The sequence below is a fragment of the Bombus huntii genome, chromosome 11 (genome assembly GCF_024542735.1).
Source record: "Bombus huntii isolate Logan2020A chromosome 11, iyBomHunt1.1, whole genome shotgun sequence".
NCBI classification, from domain to species: Eukaryota; Metazoa; Arthropoda; class Insecta; order Hymenoptera; family Apidae; genus Bombus; species Bombus huntii.
The window spans coordinates 3021028-3043860 of NC_066248.1; the positions used below are offsets into that span (position 1 = coordinate 3021028).

The window sequence follows — 22833 nt, forward strand, 5'->3', positions numbered from 1 at the left end:
TTGTTTTATGCACCTTAATTCTTATATTTTTAAGGTTAAAGATGCATCAATTTAATAGTAAAGTGTTCATAAATGAAATGTAATTCTAGAATTTTATGTTTGATGGTTATTATTCTTTAATTCTCATAGTTTATGCATAATAAATGTGAATACATGCTCTTTCTGTTTGAAAATTACAGACCACTGCAAAGCCATGAAGATAAGCTTTTCCTTATCTTCGCTACAACCGCTGGGCCATGGCTTAGAAAAACATGGCCAAGCTGGGGTAGCGATAGAAAGGCCATACAACAGTCTCACAAAAAAGAGGTTTGTATAATCTTTCATATTTACTATAGTTAATATTTTATACAGTTTATATCTTTTTATATTACATTTAATAATTTATTTGTATTACAGGAAAGATCCAAAGCAACTTCACAATCAACGTTTGTGGACAAATCGTGAAGATAGCAAAGATGAGTTTTGGGCAGCAATACGTTCTAACTATGACTATATTATGGATACTAATTTGATAGATAGTTGTAGAGTATGTACTTGATTTAGATATTTATAATGTAATTAGACATAAACCATATATGACTTACGCTATATTATGTTTTAATTTGTCATTAATAGGAAGCTAATGGTGAATTAACATGGGACGAGACTGATGTATCTACGCAGTCATGGAGTTTGAAAGAAGTTAGTAGTCAATTTTCAGAGTTATATTCATGGCTAAGGGTTCTTCAAGAATTGGTTTATTGCAAAGAAGAAAATTTATTAGATAAAAGTCTGCGTGCGGTACGTATCATTTCAGCATAGCATGCTGTGCTAAATTTTTTATTTTTTAAAAAATTAAATTATTGTAAAATATAAATTTAAGGCTCACATGGAGGAGCTGCGACGTAGGGCATATAGAAGAAAGTTATTTAATGATCAGGCTGGAAAACTAGTGTCACGTGCCCCTGCTTTGAAAGATGAAGTGGCGTGGCGTGTTGACCACTTAAATGCAAAATGGGAATTAGTTGAACAAATTATGGCACCCGTTGAGCGGCCTGTATCTAATCAACAGGATATATCGGCAGGTAATTTTCTCATTGAAATAGGAAGTTCATTAATTATATTTTCATCTGTGAATTCAAAATATTTAAATGAAAATTTGCATTATAGATTTCGAGCATGAAGTAAAGTGTTTAAGGAAATGGCTCCGTGAAATGGAATCCCGCCTTCAGCCTTTGAGCTTTCATGTAGATTGGACGTTAGCAGAGCTCGAGGAAAAAGCAGTGGAGCATATGGTGAGTGACATAAAAATAGTAATTTTTTATAGCATATAAAGCAGTTACATTGCAACGAGTAACATATCTTTAATGAAATATATACATATTCGTTGAAAACGTCGATAAAAATTTTGTATACTAAATTGAATAAATATAGAGTTTATTAAACTGTGATGAAACCGTTGAATTAGAGATACTAGTATAACCGGACAAGCGAATACGAGCGACGCGTTTAGATATTATACGAGTCATTAACGTGCTAAATCAATATTACAAATATGTATGCCGTTTCCGTTTGTGAGCCGGATATATCTCTTTATTGTTAACGGAAATAGTCGACAACGCACACTTAAAGAGGCGTATGGGATAAACGTTGGTAATAGTAAATAATTACGCTCGGCATGCTTGAAATATACGTAACAGGCATGAATATATCAAAAGCAACTTAAAAAAGCGATCGAAGCCCATTTTTGAAGCGATCACAACGAAATTAATCGATGGTTAATACCTGGAATTTTCGTTGTAATTTCTTGTCAGTAATTTCTTGTGCAATCTCAGCCAGAAATAATGGAGCAAGTTTTACTTTTGTCATGGCGAGACGATAGTCGACGCACGTTTAGTTTCAGCACGATTCTCTGTCGACTCTGTACTGTATGATCAGGTGGGCGTCGAGAACTCGACTCGTGTTAGTTCCGTATCTTTCTACCGTGTTTTCTATCTTCTTCTTTCGTTCCTTTCCTCCCCCCTTAATTGCATCCCAACACAAAACATGATACGTACTGGACTTCGTGAATGTATGCATAACTACAGTATTATGTACTGTAACGTGATGATGCTACGAGTGTGTGAGTTTTTGAATTTTTTTACTGGCTACATATTGTGTAGAAAGATAGTCGAATCTGCCTTATTTCATTCTCATCCCGCTGTATTTCACAATCATGATTGCAAACATATTTATGATTTTCTGTTTTCGATTTTTCAGTTTAATCACCTATGTTATTTCCAGAATGAGTTGTAATTATTAGCAATATTTTAAATCAGGCAAGATTAGTATTAAATATTATTCGATACAAAATAAGATTACTTCATTCTAAACGTAAGTTGTAGAGTAGTGCAAGAAATTGTATGCGAAACCTTATTACGATATTGTAATAATAAGATACTGTAAATGTCGAAATTAAAATAAGCTATGAATTTTTAACTAACTAATCCTTAATTCAACGTGGAAGTAGCTTTCGTTCTCAGATGCAAGAGAATCTTGATAACACGAACAGTAAAAGTTACTTCTGTTTAATTGCATTTTTTCCTGTTTCAAAACACGTACTTTTATGTATCCTTAAAAATGTTTAAAATTGTTTCGAAAGAATTTAATTTATGAGGACCAAGTATACTTTTTATGTTGCAATTTGTTTTGCGCAAAAAGTACAAGAATTTCTTCATCGTTAAAATTATTATCTTTCTAATTGAATTTCTTCAAATTAGAAGATAATTAATTAGATTTGTAGATAATAGCGATTGCATATCATGCTTTTGAAATTTTAACACGATTATCCTGTCTCGTTTTACTCTTTCGATCGATATAATCGAACGAAAGCGTCCATCGAATAACTTTAAATTTAGCTCTGTAAGCTGGCGCGAATAAATTTGTTTATGCCCCGGTTCGTTGCTCCCTATCAAAGCCACATGCCATGTTAACTTTAAGCAAATTCCATAGAATCTTCAATCTCAGCTACGAAATAGAAAATTCGTTGTTTCGAACATCGTGTATCTTACGATCGTTCTATAAATTATTTCCGAGTCACGCGTGTAAAAAATAGTCAAGGTTGAAACGTGCTTCACAAACGTTGACTAGCTTCTGCGTTACGCAATCCTCTGGCCGTAGTGTTACAGTGAAAGCTGCTATTACGTTCGGTACAAAGATCCAGATCAATTTTTAACTCTGTAAACCGTGAAGTCTCAACTTTTATCCATATTCAATATTTTACGCGATAAATGATATGTATGATCCTTATTACGTACAAAATATAAATTAAAACGAAGTACTTTGCAATTAAGCAACTTGTTTCAAATCCTTCTGAATTATCTAGGTACCGATCGAAAGTTAAATAGAGCTAAATTGAATTTTATAAAATCAGAGTAAAAAAGAAAAAGGATTCAAGTTTGCCACGTATCTAGTTTGCCTTACAATTGCAAATAAAACGTTACGTTAGCAAATAAAAGCACCGAACATCCGTCGGAGTGCAAACACCAATCAGTGCTGGAACATTTATCATCGTGAAAGTACTCGCGCCTTCATGGTTAATTAATTTCTAGAAACTTATTGTTCAAGTGCACGCTCGACGAAGGGGCTGACTTTTTCGAGAATTATCGCGCGACTCACAATCTTTCATATACGTCATTCATTAAACGCACTAAGGCTATCGTAGTACGGGTGCGATACATGGATATTGAATCTCCAGATAAAGCAATTAATCTATCATACGCGTGATTTTCCGATTCGATGGAGAAAATAAAATGAAAGTCGGTATTAAGGCCGTGAGCAGGTACTATTGACGGAACGAAAAGAAGGAAAAAGGGAAAAGAGAAATACGTGCCACAAGTACGATAATGATCTAAGGGGAACGATCTAAGGGGGGATCTGACGTAAGGGGAACGCATAATTTATTTTACGTTGTGTATCGTTCGGATTGTTCGATCGATAGAATTTCAGAATGCTGATGAAGATTGATGGCGGCGGTACTTGTGCCTCTCGATGCAAGTAAACGTTATTCGACCAGTCTTCTTCGTTCGAGTGTCTCCTAGGGGACATATGTTACGAATGCTCATTGATGCTCGTGAATCGTGTAAAATTGAAGATCGATATCGAATTGATATTAGCGACTGAAAGACGAGTAGAAGTCTACATAAAGTGTATTTTAGCATATCTATCACGTTGATGGATGTTGAAGTATTTAACGAATGTATGTATTTAATTTCATCATGGAGGGATCTACAGTCTGTAGAAATCGATAGAAGCGACCGAATTTTTATTAGGTTTAAAAATTAAAGTGGGTTAAGATGGCGGTAGCTTATTTGAATAATTATATCGTAATAATTATATTGTACATTGAAATTTAGTAGATACGTTTAATAATATGTTTCTTTTAATTGTCGAATTGTGTGTTGTAGAAAGTCTGCACATGTAAATTTTACAGCAAATTGTAATGATTATCCGGTAATTAATCATACGATTTCATTCATTGTCTATATCCGTTCGCACGATTGCTAATATTATTCTGCACCTACATACACCGTTGAATAATGTTCGCATAAATTTTCATAGGCTTATTCAGATTATAATTATTATGTCGCTTTAACTCCACTTCCTTTATAATTAGAATCCAATAGACAAACTTCCGTTTCTTTAACAACTGTATGGTTTATTATCCGAATATACATATTTTGAACGGAACTCTTTTCTTACTAATTGAAGGAATACAAAGTTTGATTTTTCTTTCTTCGTCTGTTTAAAAAACTACGTCTTTATTATTAAAAATCCTCAAAATTGTTAGTTACTAGATTGTAATACTATTTCCTCTTCGTCCGCATATGGAAGGACAAGAAATGCTTTTACTTTCTTCCGATTCCGCGGAATCGATCGCTGACCTCGCGCGAAATGAAATCTCCTGTGATCTTTTAACCTTTTCGCGCCTGGCATAAATTACAGCGTGTATCGGTTGGAAGAACCAATATTACATTATTATTTACACGCGTCGCTGAAAGGTTTATGCAACGCGCAATGAGGATTCTTGTTTTATTGAACTTCAAGTTACACGTTCGTTTGCCTGTAACTTGCCTAAACGACGTGAAAGTGTCGTTATTATTGTATCCGTTGAAATTACGTATCGTAAATCGTTATTTCTTCATTCTACGATTCCCTCGAAACGATACGCTCGTCAGTTCGTTAAATCAATGGGTACGCCGTGTATTTAATCTTTTACGTTTACGCCGAGTTACCTTTAAGAAATATGTTTCTTCAAGTTTGCGTTTCTCTCAATTTAATTTGCCAGAATATTAATTGGTTATCAGAAGTATTTCACACTGATATATCATCGAAACCCGCGGAATATTGTTCAGCATTTTTTAAATAAACGTGAATTTCAACGAAGGAAAATATAACGTAATATTTGCTTTCGCTGATGTTCTCAGTTTTTACTATATTTTCTCGTTTCTGTATTTCGGTAAAAAATTCCTTTTTAAAATAACACTTGGCCAAAAGGAAACGTAGATTTTATCAGCCGGCGATTAATCGACGGATTTTTATGCACTTGTGCGAAATTTAAACGTGCAAAACTCTGTATTGAGAAACATTTGCAAAGAAATAAATATTTCCCAATTTACAATTTAACATCATTATTTTGATATAAATTCATAAGTTTTTCACGATTCCAGTCATTATAACGTAACGTATATCGATGTAGTATATATAGAAAGAGCATATGAATTGATGGTAATTGTAATCTGATTAAGCGTCGTTCTGTTCGCTTTCGGTTTGACAATAGAGGGACGTTGGACGAAAAATTACCATGTTGCAAGTCGATCGGATTATTTACTTTGCTATGCAACTAGAATGCCTAGATAGCATTGATGCTTCGCTGAGTTTGTACTGCAATCTGAAGGATTGAATTTCCATGCGATATTCATTCCACGACATAGAATCGCGCGATACTTGTCTTCCAGTTATTTCTTACACCCTGAAATTGATACGAAACTTTGAATGAAATAAAAAGATCTACGAATTGTAACATCGAACTGTGATTCATTGTACCATGTATGCATGGAGAAAAGATCGAATATAAGCATTTTGCAACGAGAAATCGAAGCTAGCGTTTTCTTATTTTTCTTCCATTCGATTCGTTATATATCTCATTAACGTTTAAAAATCAGCAATTTTACATACCGAAGAATCGAACATCGATCTCAATGCTTATCGTTCTTGAAGCTTTCAACTATCTCCATATTCTTTCCAATCGATCATTTCCACACGTCGAACACTGTCCCACCCCGCATTTATTCCAAACCACAATAGTCAGACGAGACAAGACAACTTATGCATCTATCAACGACTCGTTAGTTTCTACTTTTGAAATCGTTATAGCTTCTCTTTCTCTGTATCGATAAATCAACGAGCAAGTGAACCTCTCGACCACGTGTAATGTGGTGACCGGTGGCACGAGTCACTGGGAATTTTTGTGCATCGTGAAGGATGATCGAGAGACGAGCAACGGTAGTTGCTACGGATCTGGAGCAAGTCACGTCTAATTGTTTACTGGGAAGCGGTGAAGTGTCCGCAGGGTGAAGCATCGAGCATCGATAAGTACCGCTACTTTGGAAGCAGAATTGTTATGTCGCGTCGCGTCGCGTCGCTCCGAGCTACTGGGTCACTATCACCGAAACGTAGCCAGTTCGCTCGATATCAACCAGTTTCAGCTCGCGCGCGTCATGCACGTATGCGTTTAATTAACCCTTTGCGGTTCAATTTATTCTTCCTGCTCCCTCACTGTTCACCGGCTCTAATCTACATCGACTTTCAAAGTCCCGCCAACCGAATGTTTCTTCCACCTTATCGCGATCGCACCGAATGTTGTTCCAAGCTTGAACTACCGAGGAGAGTTCGTGGATTTTATACAGATTTCAGTGGAATATCACGACGTTTTTAATGACGCGGGAAGTACAGAAGAACTACTGGATTTATTTCAAGTTAGTACGCTATAACGTTCCTGACTAACAAGGAATGCTATTCGATCGATGATGGTTTCTTTTTATATATAAAAATGACGAAGAAAAATAGAAGAATAGCATTTTTGTTGATTCTATGACTTTGCTCTTCCATAAAATACTAGAAACGTGACTTACCATTCTTCGTACGAATCAGAAGAGTATAGGCACTACAAAACTCGCAAATTGAGTATAAAAGAATGTTACCGATAGAAAGTTTATATTGCTCTAAATCTCATTATATTTTCCTCGTTTCATCTTCTCATTTTATTTTCAATCTCTCATCGTGTTCATGGTAGCACCGTTATGTTAAAGCGGTTATTAAAATCTGCCTCTAACAATAAATTCCATTTGTCTATGACTGTTTTGCTTTCACTGCTGTATTTAAAAGGAACACACGGAATCTTTTTTCGTTCGCGCGATTTCTCTGATGGAACATGAGAGTACGGACTTTTTGATTTAGGTTACGCTCGTTCAGAAATGTAACTGCTATGATTTTCGTGCCACGTAGCGGTTTCTCCGTGGAATCATCCGCGTACCTTAATAAATAGACGCGTTTGCATTGCAAAATCTAATCGACGATCAGTGTTTTCATAAACGTTATTGCGCAGATTTTTCGTCGTATCTTATCCAGTGAAATTCACGATGGGAACTTGTAACGCGGGATAAGCGTTTCTTGTGCTTTTAATTAGCCAAGACGCCTGTAAGAAAGCAGGCAAAAATACGTTGATTCTCGCGACGTTTATGGCGAGACTAAGCCTTTTCCCATAAATTTCGCTTGTTTATGTACAATATGCACGATGATCCAATATATACAAAGCATTTTTTTAGAAACGCTACGGTTAGATAAGTTTCTCACGACCTAGATAAGAGACAGACAGATGAAGTTAGACAACGAATACAGTTTAGTTAATTGTACGATCCTTTATTGGTCATCCTGCTCGAAAGTGTACTACTAGCTGGGAATAAGAAAGTATCCGCTCTGCTTTACTTTATTATTACGATATTAGCGGAACAAGTAACATTTACAACGGTACTCGTTAATTCGAAACGAGATCCGACCATGACAAAGTGCGATATCTGTTCTAATTAGCCTGGAAGTTGTGAAACATCGTTGGACTACGTATCGTCCAAGTTGTGGAGAAGCGTGCGTCATTAATATTACTGGTTAACAGCCACGTAAGTCGCGCGTCAGCCTGTCCATCGTACCGACTGACCTCCTAGTCGACGAATGTCACCGTTTGATACAACTTTCTTACAGTAGCGCGTAACGAGGATGAAACGGAAAGCGAACACCGATGAAGCGTAGAGATGTTTCAGGAAATTTGTTCGTTCCGTAATGCTGCTACTACGTCGGTTAGAATCACCGTGCAGATTGACGAGTCGTGATCGCAGATCCTTGGATCCTTCCGTCAAACGATGTTAAACGGTATCAAACGATCTGAAACGTTTTCAAACGCTCGATCATCCGCGGTTCGACGAATCGAACGGTTTACTCACGTTCGCGGGAAGTTTGTCATTCGTTCGATCGAGCTAGACAACCGGGGTCAGAGTTTAATTGGATTCGTCACGGTATGGCATTGTCTGCAAACACGTGAAGCTGGCAGGAATCACGGGCACGTTACATAACGCTGGCATTAAAATAATCGACGAGTATCGATAATAACGGTAGTCGGGAGCTACTTCCAACGATCTTTTCTCGCCGTCTTCGTTCGATGCAGAAACAACGGTCGCGTGCTCCATGCCATTGTTCGATCGACTATTGTGTTGCAACGGGGCGAGGAAAAGTTCCAAGTGCGATCGACCTTTAAAGATTTTCAATTCCCTCCTTCTCCCTCTCTCTCTCTCTCTCTCTCTCTCTCTCTCGAGGTAACATGTTCGAGTGGCTCGAACTCGATGTCCAGAACGAAGCACGACAAGAATTGTTGCTTTTGCTAATCAAGAGGGTCACCAGGAATCACCGGTCCCTATCACGTTGGACCAGCGAATGACAATGTAGATCGTGGAAAGTCACCGAGTCACGACTGCAACTTTCCCCCTGCCGTATATTCGTATGTCTCTCGCCATCCAGGCGAAATGCATTTTGAATTCAGCGTCTCATTGTTGGACAAGTTCGAGTGAAAGCGTGACGAAACTGGTATCTAATGAAGTATAATGCTCACCGTAGCTGACCGCACGTTTACGTACATAGGTCTTCTTGCAATGTTCTTGTTGTCCTATCGATGCAACTGCAACGCCCACGTGTTTGGACGAGCTCACCGTGAACGTTCAGGGGATGTTTCTTTCTTATTTAAATTATGGCCGGTCTCTCGTTCGATCATTGCCATAATCGGCAGCCGATGCGCAGGTTAATGTTTACGCAAACATAGCGTATAGGCGATACTCGGTTAGGCAACGTTTGCCGACAATGGAATTTATTGTTAGACATATTCGGGCGTGACTCGTGTGTAGGCGATTAGAATCAACGTTTTGTAAGGTGGCACGATGCAAGATCGTGGGGTCTTCCAATGGGTCGGAGGATCTTCAATTGGGTCCACGAACCTTGCTCCTCCCCTTCCATTTCGCTAGCTTTAGTAACTGACAGTCGTACAAATGCAGTTAATAGGCTGGTGATGTTTGGCTATGGGACTGCAGTTTTAGGGCTCGTCTCGATTGACGACCGGTCTCGTCTGGTGATTGCGTAAGGACTGTTGGAGGGTCTTCGCGCGCCTTCTACTCTATTTCGTACTCGTCCAAGTACTCTTCTACATGTATATTACGTTGATATCTTGTTCGAACGTAATTTTGATGAAAGTTTCTTAGATGCTGATTCTCGATTGGATAGACATCGGCGATTTAACCTCTCGCCTTAGGATTTTTTAATAGCTACTTAAGTAAGCGTTACCGTACCTAAGTGAGCGTTCGAAGATTCGATATTTCTTCGACGTTTCAATAATCCTTTTTTGCCTGCTAAACATACATTTAGTAAGATGTACCATCGTTCGACGTAAATCGACGCAATCGCGTGATTCGAGTCGAACGACGTCCTCCGATCTCCCAACACGGTGCTTGGGACACGGAAACGTACCGTAAAATTACGTTCGTGGCTTCGTCAATTTTTCGCTTATCACTCCGTGACAATCCACGATTCAGATCTGAACGCGCGACCATCTAGAATCCCAGCTGGAAGAAAGCCTGTATATCCCTCTGTACGGTAGAGCAGAACCGTAAGAACCGTAAGAATCGTAAGAGACGCGTTTCCCTCGAACATGACTCGATGAATCTGCCCGTCGCATCGTCGCTGTTTATCACCACGTGAATCGTTCTCGATCTAGACAATACGTCGATTCGTGTGACAAAGGGTTCCTCGATACGAGGACAGCACCCGCGAATTTATCAACGATGTCTGTCTTATGATCGAGTGAAAGTTCAATCAGGTAACTCAGACGGAGACAGTTGAGAGATAAGAGTGACTCACGAGGGGAACAATGGCCGCGGAGAGGAATTTGTTGAAGAGTCAGTCCCGCATGTAAGACCAATTGAAACAATTTGAGGCTATAATAAACCGTGCTGCGAACAGTGTACCGGCGTTGGTTCAGAGACACTGTGCCGGCTTCCTGTACCAGCACATTATTATAATGCCAGCGTTAACTCTGCTCGCGAGAGTATAAGCGCTTCCCTGAGCCCGTTGCGAAGAAATTCTAACAGAAGAATCAGAGAGAGAGAAAGAGAGAGAGAGAAACAAGTAGCTGAGATGGCGAATGGTTTCTCTACGTGGGTGACAATAGGGAAGAAGAGATCATCGAAAAGGATCGAAAAGGAACGAAACTAACGTCGTCGACGAATGGTACACGGTGTCGTAAATTTCCTCGTCTCGATTGTATGCATCCCGTTCGGAAAAAAAAAAGATACTCGACGTACGGAACCACGATGTTCTGTGCTCGCAACGGCACACCGTGAAATGTTATTTGAATGTTACAGTAGGTCATAGAGAGTTACGTCGCCACTGAAAGAATAGGGACCTCTGTGAAAAATGAAATGTGGGATGCGGACCGACAGGGAACGCTTTCTACTTGATATGGTGCTTTAATCACGCTGATGATCATCGTTTTTCCGATGAAACTAGTTGTCATTCTTTAAACGTTAACGTTGGTTAGAAATCCTGGCTAAACACAACTCGTTGGAACATTTAGAAAACATTTGTTCGTTTTCGTGACTTCTCGTTTAAATATTATGTACGTTCCAAGAGATTGCTCATCGCGTGAGAATGTTTTCGCGGTCTCGTTTCCTTAGTGCACCTTAATTAACCAACGACAGAGACGCGTTAATTGTACCGCAGAAATTAATTTCGCAGGAGCACGCCGTTCGTACGTTGTTTCCCGAGCATAATCAAGCACAGCTGGAATCGTAGCAAATCGAACGAAAAACGCGTCTACCGGAATATTGTACCTTTCACTGTGTTCGTTCGAAGCACGACTGGAAAATGGAAGTACGGACAATGATGGTTCGTTAGATGGCTTTTTTCATCTTTTAGAAAATGGAGATAAAGGAATGTAAATTGGATGATTAAATTTATTGGCAGATGTCGAGTAACGTTTATCGCTCGATACATTTTTTATTACGTCAATAAAGTTACTGTTAATCGCGATTCTATTGAAATGAAGAGAAAAGGAAGATAAAATGATAGATACACGTTCGCTTGCTAATTGGTTTCCTGTCTCGAAGAAGGAAATATCTTTTCGCGAATGAACATGTTCACGTCGGAGAACTATATCAATAAGATGGGAAGAGTGAAATTTAACGATCAAATGGAGCGTGAATGTAAACGAGCTTTTTATTTTGAACTGTTTATTCGATTTACAATTAAATAACAACTGTTTTAAAAGTTCTCCGTTAACACAATGACGGCGATAAAATGCATTATAGGAAAATAAAACTCGAATGTCTTCTTTCGAAATCTACTCGAAATATTTGTTTATAACTTTCATCAATTACGAAACGACAGAAAATCGCTGTATAAAATATTCAAGAAATTCCAATTTCTTTTCAATCGAGTGGAACGCAGTTCTAAAGAAACCCGATGCCTCGTCCTTCGATTCGACGAACAAATAAAGTGGGTCTGGTCTTGGTCGACCTCGGTCCGGACGAAACAAAGCACCGCCGAAAGGACGCTCGACCACACCACCCGCGCAACTACCTACCACACACGAACCACACAGACAGGAATTTTTTAGAACGTGATCGCCGGTCGAGCAAGTAAGAGAGAAAGAAATGGGGGAGTGGAGAATCCCTGCGAGCTTTAGTTAGGTCGCATCCGTGGCTCGCGTGAAAGTGACTAGACAGCAAAGGACTACACGCCGAGTTTCCTATGCGAACATCATTATGCACGGTTTACATGGAAGTCTGGTATACGTTCGATCAATCATCCTGATTTACCATAGAGATCGTTTTTCGATCGAACCGACCGTGTCGACTGGTTATCGTTCAACGTATCCCTTCGCGAGTTCCTAGAACGGCCATTTCAAACGCCTCTTCCGCGTTTCCTTGTTTCCTAGTCACCGTTTTGTACCTAAACGTTACAACTTCGTAGTCAGATGACCGACAGTGTCGAACACACATAAAAGTTCTAGACGAGAAAGCGTTAAACAACGCCTTCTTCCCCTGCTCCTTCTTCTTCGTCTTCGTCTTCGTCTTCATCTTCGTCTTCGTCTTCATCTTCGTCTTCATCTTCGTCTTCGTCTTCGTCTTCGTCTTCGTCTTCGTCTTCGTCTTCGTCTTCGTCTTCTTCTTCTTCGTCTTCTTCTTCTTCTTCTTCTTCTTCGTCTTCGTCTTCATCTTCGTCTTCATCTTCGTCTTCGCCTTCGTCTTATGCTTTTATTTCTTCTTCTTGTACTCGCTCGAACCGGTAGTTGATGGTATAAGCCGAAGGTCGATGGAGTTAGAAGAATCGTTTGAAACTATCGTCATAAGAGGAAGATCGCGCCACGACACGTGGCTCCTGCGACTGATTTTGTTGTTTTTCGAGGCTCGCGGAAGAGAAAGGTATTTTCTGGCGACTACAGGAAGCGCGAGGGAAAGGACCGAGATTACTATAATCGGACGCGGTGCGATTTTACGTAAACGAGCTTTTCTCTATTTTAATTTTTCTACGAATCTATGTGGCTCTTTTCGTCAGCAAAAAATTGAAACTCGATTTTCACGAGGAAGTATCGAAGCGAGCAAATATGTACTAACTTAGAAGTAAAATCGAAAGGTGCCGTTTTAATCGACTTTTCTTTTTCATTGCTTTGCTACGTAACGCCTCCCGAATATAATTGGTCGTTTATTACGCGTATATGTGTGCTTTTTCTGATAGAAATATAAAATAGTAGAAGCGGAAGGTGAAAAAAGAGGCGCTATTATAGCACCTGTAATGTCAGTAATTACGTTTTAAACGCGCCCATGACCGGATATACCTTGCTTCTCACCTCCTCTTCTGATTATAACTGTCTTATTTAATTAGAGCATTTTTTTACGAAGGGGGGAAACACCGAAGAGCAACTTTGGCTAGTAAACTGAATTAACACGTAGGCTTCGAACGAACGGGCTTCAGTTCTTTTTTGTTCTTTTTTCCCCTCGATGAGTTTCTTATTAGAAGGAAGCGTATTATGTTTTTTCGCGATAAAGAATACGAATTAATAGATGATATGGTAATATCAACGTAATATAATAGAGTTAAAGTGACTTCTTCGGGTGTCTAATTTAACGATCCGATGGTTTTGTAATTTTAGGCATTAGTTGGTTTTTGTTGACATTAATGCAGTAAAATGTTCCTTTAATCGCAAGTGCTTTCGACTGAGATTCTAATAGTCATTGCGCAGTCGTCTGTCGTAAATTGTCGGTTGTTTGGGTCGTAAAAATAATCGGCACACTGATCTAGTTAGAACAACCAGTGAAATCTCATTATAATATTGGATGTTCGTCGCTGTTACTCGGTGCTTACAGTTACGGATCTAGTTGCATGTCGGTTCAATTTCTAAATCTACGAGCGATGAGAATGCAATTATTTGAAATTCGTATCCGTCAGATATTCAGATATTGAGAATCGATGTTGACAAAATATGCAAATGCTCCAAAGGGAATTCTATTTCTTTCCGAAGCCATCCGAGATGTATAGATATGCAATCAAGATAATACTCTTAAAAGAATCTTCGAAAGAAGTCGTTATCGTACTTTCACCGAACGAAACGAACTAAAACTTATCGATCCCTTAGAATTTCTCAGGTAATAGAAAATGAGTAACTATCAGCGTCGACTTCAAATATCGTTTACTATCGTTGCGCGGCTCGATAAGCCGCCAGACGGGTTGTCATTTACCCGTTATATATTGTGGTATTGAACGTTGTAAAGGGTACCTAAGCGTACGGTGGATATCGTTATCGTCATATAACTCTCCCACGTTCGTTCCGTGACCGAAGATAACAGGTATACAGAGAACGATTTTTCGACTGGATGCACTAGTATTACGCGTATGGCTTAACGAATCGTTTCTGGTTTCCTGGTTGATCGTGGCGAATAAGTTGTATCTCCGACTGTAGCAAACAAAGTTGACAAAGAAACGCGTATTCGAGGAAGGTACGTTATCCTATATCGTTTGGATGTGTACGTACGAAGACGTATCCCATGAATTTTTCAGGATCAGCGATTAGCTGTATCTAAATAGGTCCGCGGTTTGCCTGGTGATTTATGTAGGATGTTGTAGGCGATAAGAGACGTCTTAAGAGTTTCTAAATGACCGGTAAGACGCGTGGACGGTCGTTCGTTCGGTACGCTTGGACATTTATAGTACCTCTTGTAATTATTCGACTGGAAATTCTAACACTTTACTCTTGTCTTTGCGCTGTCATCCGCGCGATAAAAAATTGTTTGTCCAATAAAACATCTTAATACGCGTTTATATGTATTTATGTCGCGTCTATTTGCATGTATTTTGACGTTAAAGCTTAATCGGCGTCCCTGTACCAAGCCTGCCCCTCTCACCGATATCACACGTCGGGATTGTCGTTATAAATTACAGACCAAAGCTGGAATTCAACGTTGGCCCGCCATAATGAAAATGACTTTGTCACTTTTCTCAACCACGTTACAAACGATAGGCGTGTTCGTAATGTACGTGTAAATTTTGCATCGAAAACACCACGCACCTTTCCTAGAAGTCGTGCGGGTAATTACTCGTGGTAAAACTTACGTACAAGGAAAGCTTCCCTGGTCGACCGTTGCGGCGATACGTAATAAGTTACACGCTAACAGCCGGTAAATCACGTAATGCCATTGCGAACGGATTACCAGTCGATTATCAAGAAAATCGCATGATTTTATTCTCGAACTCTATCCAATTACGTTCCGTAATTATTCCAGCGAGCAATCAGCTTCTATTAACGTCTGTTGCTCACGACTTTGTCTTACGAAATTATCATCGACAGCGAATTATTAGTAGACGTAATTATCTCGAACGATGCGGACCAACCAGCCTTCGATAATTAATTGCCCGTTTCGTAGCATCAATTTCGTTCCACGATTAAGGTAAACGGACTGCTTTCTCGTTACACTTTTCCTAGCCTGGTACGTATATGCACAGATTATGTTAACACGTTAACTATTTGACTATCGTTCGTTTCTGGCCTGCTATCGCGGCTTGATTTATCACCGCAACCCAGCTTAACGACAACACGCGGCATCTCATGGAACGGTGTGTACAACAAGACCGCGTATTGAATACACAACTTGTTCCCGTATCATTCTCGTTTTGCTCCTGTTCGAGCCACGTCAGAATGCCACCGCTCCCGAAGCCGAGCTCTCGCAATTTCACACCTGGCACGTCAGATTGATCGCAATTGATTTCGTTCCTCTGCTCTCGTTAAATTCGCGGTGCTTTCTGCCGCGGACACGGCGATGAAACGCGGTACGCGTATTCTTTTTTTTTTTTTGTTGGCGAAGCAAGTAGCCAAAGAGAGTTTGTTTATCGTTATCACTGCTTACACGGCCTGGTAAGGGAAGCTTGTTGGTTCTGCGAACGTTTCGTTCTGGAAATAGCGAGTACACGTGACCGAGATTAGAGCGAGTTACGTAGTTCGCTAATAGCTCAATGGTACGAATCGATGTGCGACGAACTTCGATCCTTCTTTTTTCCCTTTACTTCTCGAAAATTGTAATAATCATATTAGGTCGTTTGGAAAATTCGTAGTGTTCTCATTAGGAACTTGTATCGAGCAACGCGACTAAACGTATGAACGTTGTTCCTAGTTGAATATTACTATTTCGCAAATTTATTCGGCAGACATGGCGAAGAATACTAATCTTGTTCGCTTTTCGTTTCTTAGAAAATAAATGTTGACACAGTTTCTTTCGCGAATGTATGCGACTGTTGTATTACTTGCCAGGGTTAATGCGGTTTCCACGATGAAAAGCCATAACTTTTTCTCTTTAACTCTTCTTAAGGAACGCTCATTAGCGCGGGTAATTTGTTGCAGGCTCGATTATCAGTATTCTCGTGGTATTTGTCTCTGATGCGTTAATATGGAGCGCAATATGTTTCAGCCGATGCGTTTTATCATCGAAATTACGGTCGTTTCGTCATATTCGCTACGTCAGATTATTGTTCCCTAATCATTTCCGGGTGCTACTTCCCACGTTCGTTCACGAGGTGCTTTTGCGCCAAGTCACCTCGCATCGACTCGCTGCGCTCCTCTGCGTTACGGGATTCTGTTTCCGACTTACGACAGCCAGTCGATTGCATTGTGCCGAACGTTCACACGAAGCCAGCTTTTGTCTGGAAACAAGTGGTCTCCTTTGCGAAAAACTTGGGATTCGTTCGAAGATAACACTTCCACGCTGCAAGCTGGCTATTCGTGCTTCCTGGTTATCTGGTCAAAGGCGAGCCATAAAATATCGATTCTCACCATTCATACCTTTTAATACGTTTATTTGCTCGTTTTTCTTTTTTTTCTTCCCTATTTTTTCCTTTTTTTATCTTAGAAGATTCGAGCAAGTAAATTTAATAATAGTTTACGTAAGCGTGGAATTTTCTACGAATTCTAAAAAAGTGTTTTTCATAGCTTCCTATTTGTTTTCTTTTTTTTGCTAACGATACTAATTACGTACAAAACAGAATGTGATAAAAAGACGAAACGCCTGAAATGACAAAAATTCGTATAAGGTAAAACAGGTATTTTGCAGAGAAGCATTACGGATTAAGGTGTTAAGAAAAACAGTACATATGCAGCAGTGAAAATTAGTTTAGAATTCATTTAGTTGGACTCGAACTGAAGTTCGTGGTTGTTCGTTAAATTCAACGTAACGTCTCTCGAAAGATCAATTAGATTATCGTTTGAATAATTTATACTCGAGTAAGACGTCAATAAATTTACGATTTGATAGCGCCCCATTTGCATTATTACAACGTTATTTTTATCTGCTTCTATTATAATACCTTCTGTTAGTACAAAATACTAAAAATCGTATGCACGTTCCGGCTCAAAATATTTAACCAAGACAAAGGTGCATGCATAATGCAAAAGGTGTTTCACGCATTTTCGAGTGCATACGAAATTTGTCGAGGGTCCATGTAAAAGCCCACACAAAAATAACAATGGTGCGCTGTTACGATAAACAAAAGGCTGAACATGCAAATAGAAAAAGATCTGAATTTCATACGAGAAATTTTGGTTACGATCTTTTTTATTCTTCTAAACGACTTCCATTAATTCTATCGGCGGTCTCGGTCCTGATTTACGAATATCCTTATCGCGTATTAAAAATCAATCGGAATGAGTTGCAGGAGTGGCGTGAGCATCGGTAATTGGATTACTCGAGCGAACAACGTGGTATTACAGTTTTACAGAAACGCGCGGCTAATCAAATCTATAACAATGGATCTTTTTTGAGTAATTAGCCGAGGCGTTTATGCACCGCTATCCTTTTATCGTCGCAGACGTGCTACATTCAACATAGCGTGTCTACTTCCTTAATTAGTATCCGCCGTGAGTCTTTTCAGCGTGCCTACTCTTCACTGACTCGAACGTTTCGCTGAAAAATTTTCTTTCGTCAAAAGATCATCGTTGGATAATATATCGAGACCAGAATATGCACGGTGTTCGATTTATTTATGAAACTATTTTTCAATTTAGTCATGCGTAATAGTCTTTAGGTTTCATTTCCGCCAGTCGTTGATTGTGCCTTCGAGCTCTTCTTATGTTGATTTTTTTATTATTTTAGTATCATCGTAATATCCTTGCAGTACGGTTTTGCAACTTATCGCAGAGATGAGTTTTGACGTGCAATTGATCGATAACTCGTTGCTCTTCTATAAAAGAAAACAACAACGAGAAATGTGTCTTCTATAGAAATATGGACTAATTTCGTTTATAATTTCGTTTTCGAAACTTCGTTTTTGTAACTCGTCTACGTTGCACGCGTAATCGATATAATCTTCTCCCGCAAGGCGAAGAAAAGTAAAAATCTGCGAAAAATATTTTCCGCGAAAGTTTCGCGTCTCCCGCAAAGTGATTGATCGCCGACGATGCCGCGGAAGCCACGCGGTTGTTAACGAGTGAAATGTCAAAAGTCAGCCGACGTTCCCTCTATCGAACGTACGTGCACAGCCAGTCAATTTGTCACTCGATTCTTATGATTTTACCATGGATTCCTTTCGGCGGTATCGGACAGTTCTTCTTTTGCTCGACAAATAGATTATCGCCACGTGATTAATGCTTCATTGTAAAATCGAGTAGCTTGGGACGAATTCGTTTTCGCGAAACCTTTCGCCAAAGGAATCGGAATAACACGATTCGCAGGGATAATCGGTGGACTGATTAGTCCTGAAAGTGGAGCCGTAACAACGTTTCTACCACAAGCCGGACGAGAATGGTAACTGTAACGCATTGTTTGCTAATCGAGCCAGCTACCCGGTGTTGCGATGGTTCACCGATGAATCAACAGGCGATTCGATTTAATTGGAAAGTGTTTTAATATTCATGAAATAGAAACGGAGTATTCTATTGGTGTCTTTGTTCGTGTGCCACGTTGCGGGTACGATGATCTAAAAAAAGAGAGGCTCGGAGATTAAGCGTTGAGGGAGGTCCTCCTATCGGCAAGTTCCGAGGAAACTTAGAGAGAAACTTCGCTATTGTATTTGTTTAAATGCAAGTTAAATGCGCGCATTATTTGACACAGAAACCCGAATAAGAATCTAGTTTCAAGTAAACACGTGTTAGCTCTATCGATGTTTATTTGCTATGATTCATATTAATACATTGCGATAAGAGCTTGGTTGACCAATTTCAACGATCTAACATCTAAGAATTTATAATCGCGATAGATAGTAAAGTAACATCGTTTGATGCTAGTTTAATGGATGACGATAAATGATAAGAGTAGAATTTTAAATATTCTATAGCCATATTGTCATATAGAATTAACTAGATTATCTTTATCTTATCACATGCACAAGCTTTTCCTTTAATGTTCCTTTCGGATTAATTTGCGAGCTAGACAAATTGCAACTCACTGCTCCGATTCGATCGGACGAAACCTATAAGTAGTATTTCTTTGGTCGAATAATCGAGACACGCTAGACGTATGACATTGGAAGGTAGCAGCCAGAAATAACGCTGTAATAACGCTACATTGTAAACTGGTAACAAACAGGTACAAGCATTTAAATAATTTCACCAGAGCGAGCACGCGTTAACACGAATAACTCGAACGTAATTGCAAGCAGCCTGTAGAAACGTACACCTTATTACGGCAGGGTGTTCGTGATATAACAGTCATGATATCACGTCATTAAACGATCGAAAAAGAGGAAGAAAAAGAAGAAACCAACGGCCGTTCTCTATCGGTCTGACTTTCGATCGTATATCCTCTCTTTGCAAAGATACCGCACGCGTCGTCCATCTCGTTCTATAATACTTTTCAACGTTGGCAATCAAGGTTTCGAGAGTAACCACTTTATTTGCTCGTCGCGTTAACCTCGTTATCGCCTGCTATTTTCAATCCGCGTGTACTAAACGAATCGAAAATAATCGAATCTATCATTCGCTGAGATTTTTAGAAAAGCTTACGTAACCGTGTTTCCAGCCGTGTTGCTAACCTGACGCTTTAGGATCGGAGGAGCAACGAATTTTCAAAACAGTGTCCTTCGCCGGACCAATCGACGATCCGATACGAAGAGGCAAAAAAATTCGTCACCTATCGAATTGTGTATCTTAATTTGGAAGCTTTAAACGCAAAGATTCGGGACAGCGGAACTTTCCGTTCGTCCGCTCCGGAAATCGCATGGATCGTTCCAGAAACTCGCAAAGGTTGAGCTTCCAATTACCGCCAAACTTCTCGAAGTATGGAACGATTAAACCACATCAAATAAGCTATAGACCGTACATCCTACGTGCTACAAAGTCAAGTATCAACCTCTTAAGAAAGAGAATCCGCGTATCATTCTCCTCCGGTACGTTACGAAGACGACGAGAGAACAGTGCTGGATCAAGGGAAACGCTGGGCCCTGGCGGTCCGGGTGCGTGATGTTGTGCACGCGGGATCAAGCGCGGCAACAGGCGCGGCGTACCTACGGTGTTCCGAGGGGACTCGCGGCGCAAGGGGCGTCGGACAAAGTTTGTAGTTTTGTTTGGAGCCGATGTTTGCCGAAGGCGAGCGCTCGGCCGCGAACGACAGGCTTCGTAGCGTGTTGGAGCGCACCAGCTGGCCGCCGGCTGCACGAACCGACAGAGTTCGCCGTTCCACGGTCGCCGTCGGTAGACGGACGCAGTGGCGCGCACCTTGTTCCAAGATTCCCGTTCCTCCTTCTCTTCTCTCTTTTAGCCTTCTTTTTTTCTCACTCCGTTGTTGGTTCGCCTGGATCGTTCGTTTTCTTCTCGATCTCCAGTCGACCTCTTCACCGAGGAGAGAAGAGAGGTGTCGCCTCTCTTTTTCTCCCTGTACATCTTGCGTGCGCGTGTGTCACGTATCTTGTCTCCGTTCCTTGTCCTCGTCTGGCACGTCCCAAGCCCTCGATATCATTCACGCACACCCGGTGTAGAACTGTGGGTCAGCCGGGCGACTTCTCTTCTTCTCGATCTTTTCTTCCCTTCTGGCACGCTCGTGCCATCCTCCGGCCGGTTGGTCCATAGCCGTTCCAACCGTTTCTTTATTCATTCCCCCTACCTTCCTTTCCCCTCTCCCGCGCTCTTTCTTTTTTCCACCTCCCTCGTTCAGTCTCTCTCGCTCTTCTTTTATCTTAAATCCTGTACATCGACGCCTCTTCCTCTTGCCACCTACCTGCCCACCTATCTACCTACCTGAGTTCTCCCTGTTTCCCTATCTCTGCATCGTAGTTGTCCGCTTCATCCGACGCGGTTTCCTCGTGGCCGCGAAATACAGACCGACTTAGAAACAAAACTGCGCAAGAAGAGAAGAAAGGAATATACTGAACCTTCGCGAGCGTCGTTGTGTATCGAGGGTTCGGGTCCGAATGGTGCGTCGTGCTCGCGGTGCCGAAGAACGTGGTCCGTCCAGCGTGCCACGAGCGAAGAAGAGGGACGCACCGTTCGCGCAGCCGTCCGACCGGTGCGTGGTGACACGCGAGTAAGCAGAGAGCGCACGCGGCCACGCGAAATGTGCCGGCGAGCAGCGGCAAGCCGAAGACGAAGAAGCAGTTGCAGTGTTCGCAGAGCACGGCTCTGGTAGTGCGGCCTCGCGATGCCGGTTGGTGGTTTCCTCGTGTATTCTTCAAAGCACGGTTCCTGTTCTCTTTCCGTCCTCTAGACGTGCATCGATCGCACGATCCTTCCTCGAGACCAGTTCTCTCGACCAGTTCTCCGGATCGACCGTCTACGAGTCACGTGTGCCCTGGTCTGACCGTCGTTTAACCGACGTTGGAGTGGATATACATTTCGGTAACGTATTCTCGACAACGTTTTCGTTCTTGCATTTTCTTTAGCTAGTTCAGCTTTTGTAGGCTTTGCTCGAATATACGTGATACAGAGCGTCTTATGTACGCGATTGTCCTGTGAGTGTGAGAAAGGATTACGTCTGCTCGTCCTCGAGGCAGCGTTGCCGCTGCTACGTTCGCGTTAGCCTCGTTCCACGTATCGCCGTTCCATTGTTATATTTGCGTACAAAGAGACTAGATAGTGTTGTGATCGAGAGGTTCGGGACGCTTGACACGTTGCGTACGTCACGAACCGCGATTTTCGCGTGCCTGCGACGAGGTGATCAGACAGAAAATAACCTATAGTCTAACAGAAACGGAATAAGAAACATCGAGAACGACAGAAGCAGAGTATAGCGAAACATAAAGAAAGACAAAGACAAAACGAAAATGGTGGTTCGTGGCTAGTCACGACGTGGTCTTAAAATAAAAATCCAGCCGCGGTCGATGCGATGCTGATTTCAGGTGAAACAATCGTAAAACTGTTTAGGTACCCCTCTGTTTCCTGTTTTCCACAGCCCTATGGAAACAAACGATTTCCGTAGCAGCGATTATCAGGCTGTGCGTTCCGCGTCGGTTAATACGTTTTCCTGGAATCCTCGATAGCCGGTGCGACGCGGCGCTTTACCGCTCGAAACTCTACTCGAAACTCGAGTCGTAACTCGCCTCGTAACTTGCCTCGCGATTCCCAACTACTCGTATTTACTCTCTTGCTACTCGCGGCCGTCCGGCAACGCTCGTGTTCGTTCTGGGATACCAGCGGATACCAAAGAGACACGCTCCAACCTATCTGTATCGTGTTTCTCGGGACTCCAGGATACGACGAGTTTCGCGCAATCGTCACGGAGGATCGGCTCGTTACGTCGCGGATGTATCGAT

General features: G+C 41.0%; 1 protein-coding gene across 5 annotated transcripts in view; it reads left to right on the forward strand.

Moving 5' to 3' along the window:
* LOC126870971 (klarsicht protein) overlaps positions 1–22833 on the forward strand; it is a 118454-nt gene that overhangs the window by 2121 nt on the left and 93500 nt on the right. For all 5 annotated transcript variants that reach the window (XM_050629232.1, XM_050629233.1, XM_050629231.1 and 2 more), the window contains exons 2-6: positions 180–306; positions 397–526; positions 616–780; positions 863–1064; positions 1150–1274. In XM_050629232.1, the coding sequence (XP_050485189.1) occupies positions 180–306; positions 397–526; positions 616–780; positions 863–1064; positions 1150–1274 (749 nt within the window). The remainder of the gene's footprint in view (positions 1–179; positions 307–396; positions 527–615; positions 781–862; positions 1065–1149; positions 1275–22833) is intronic.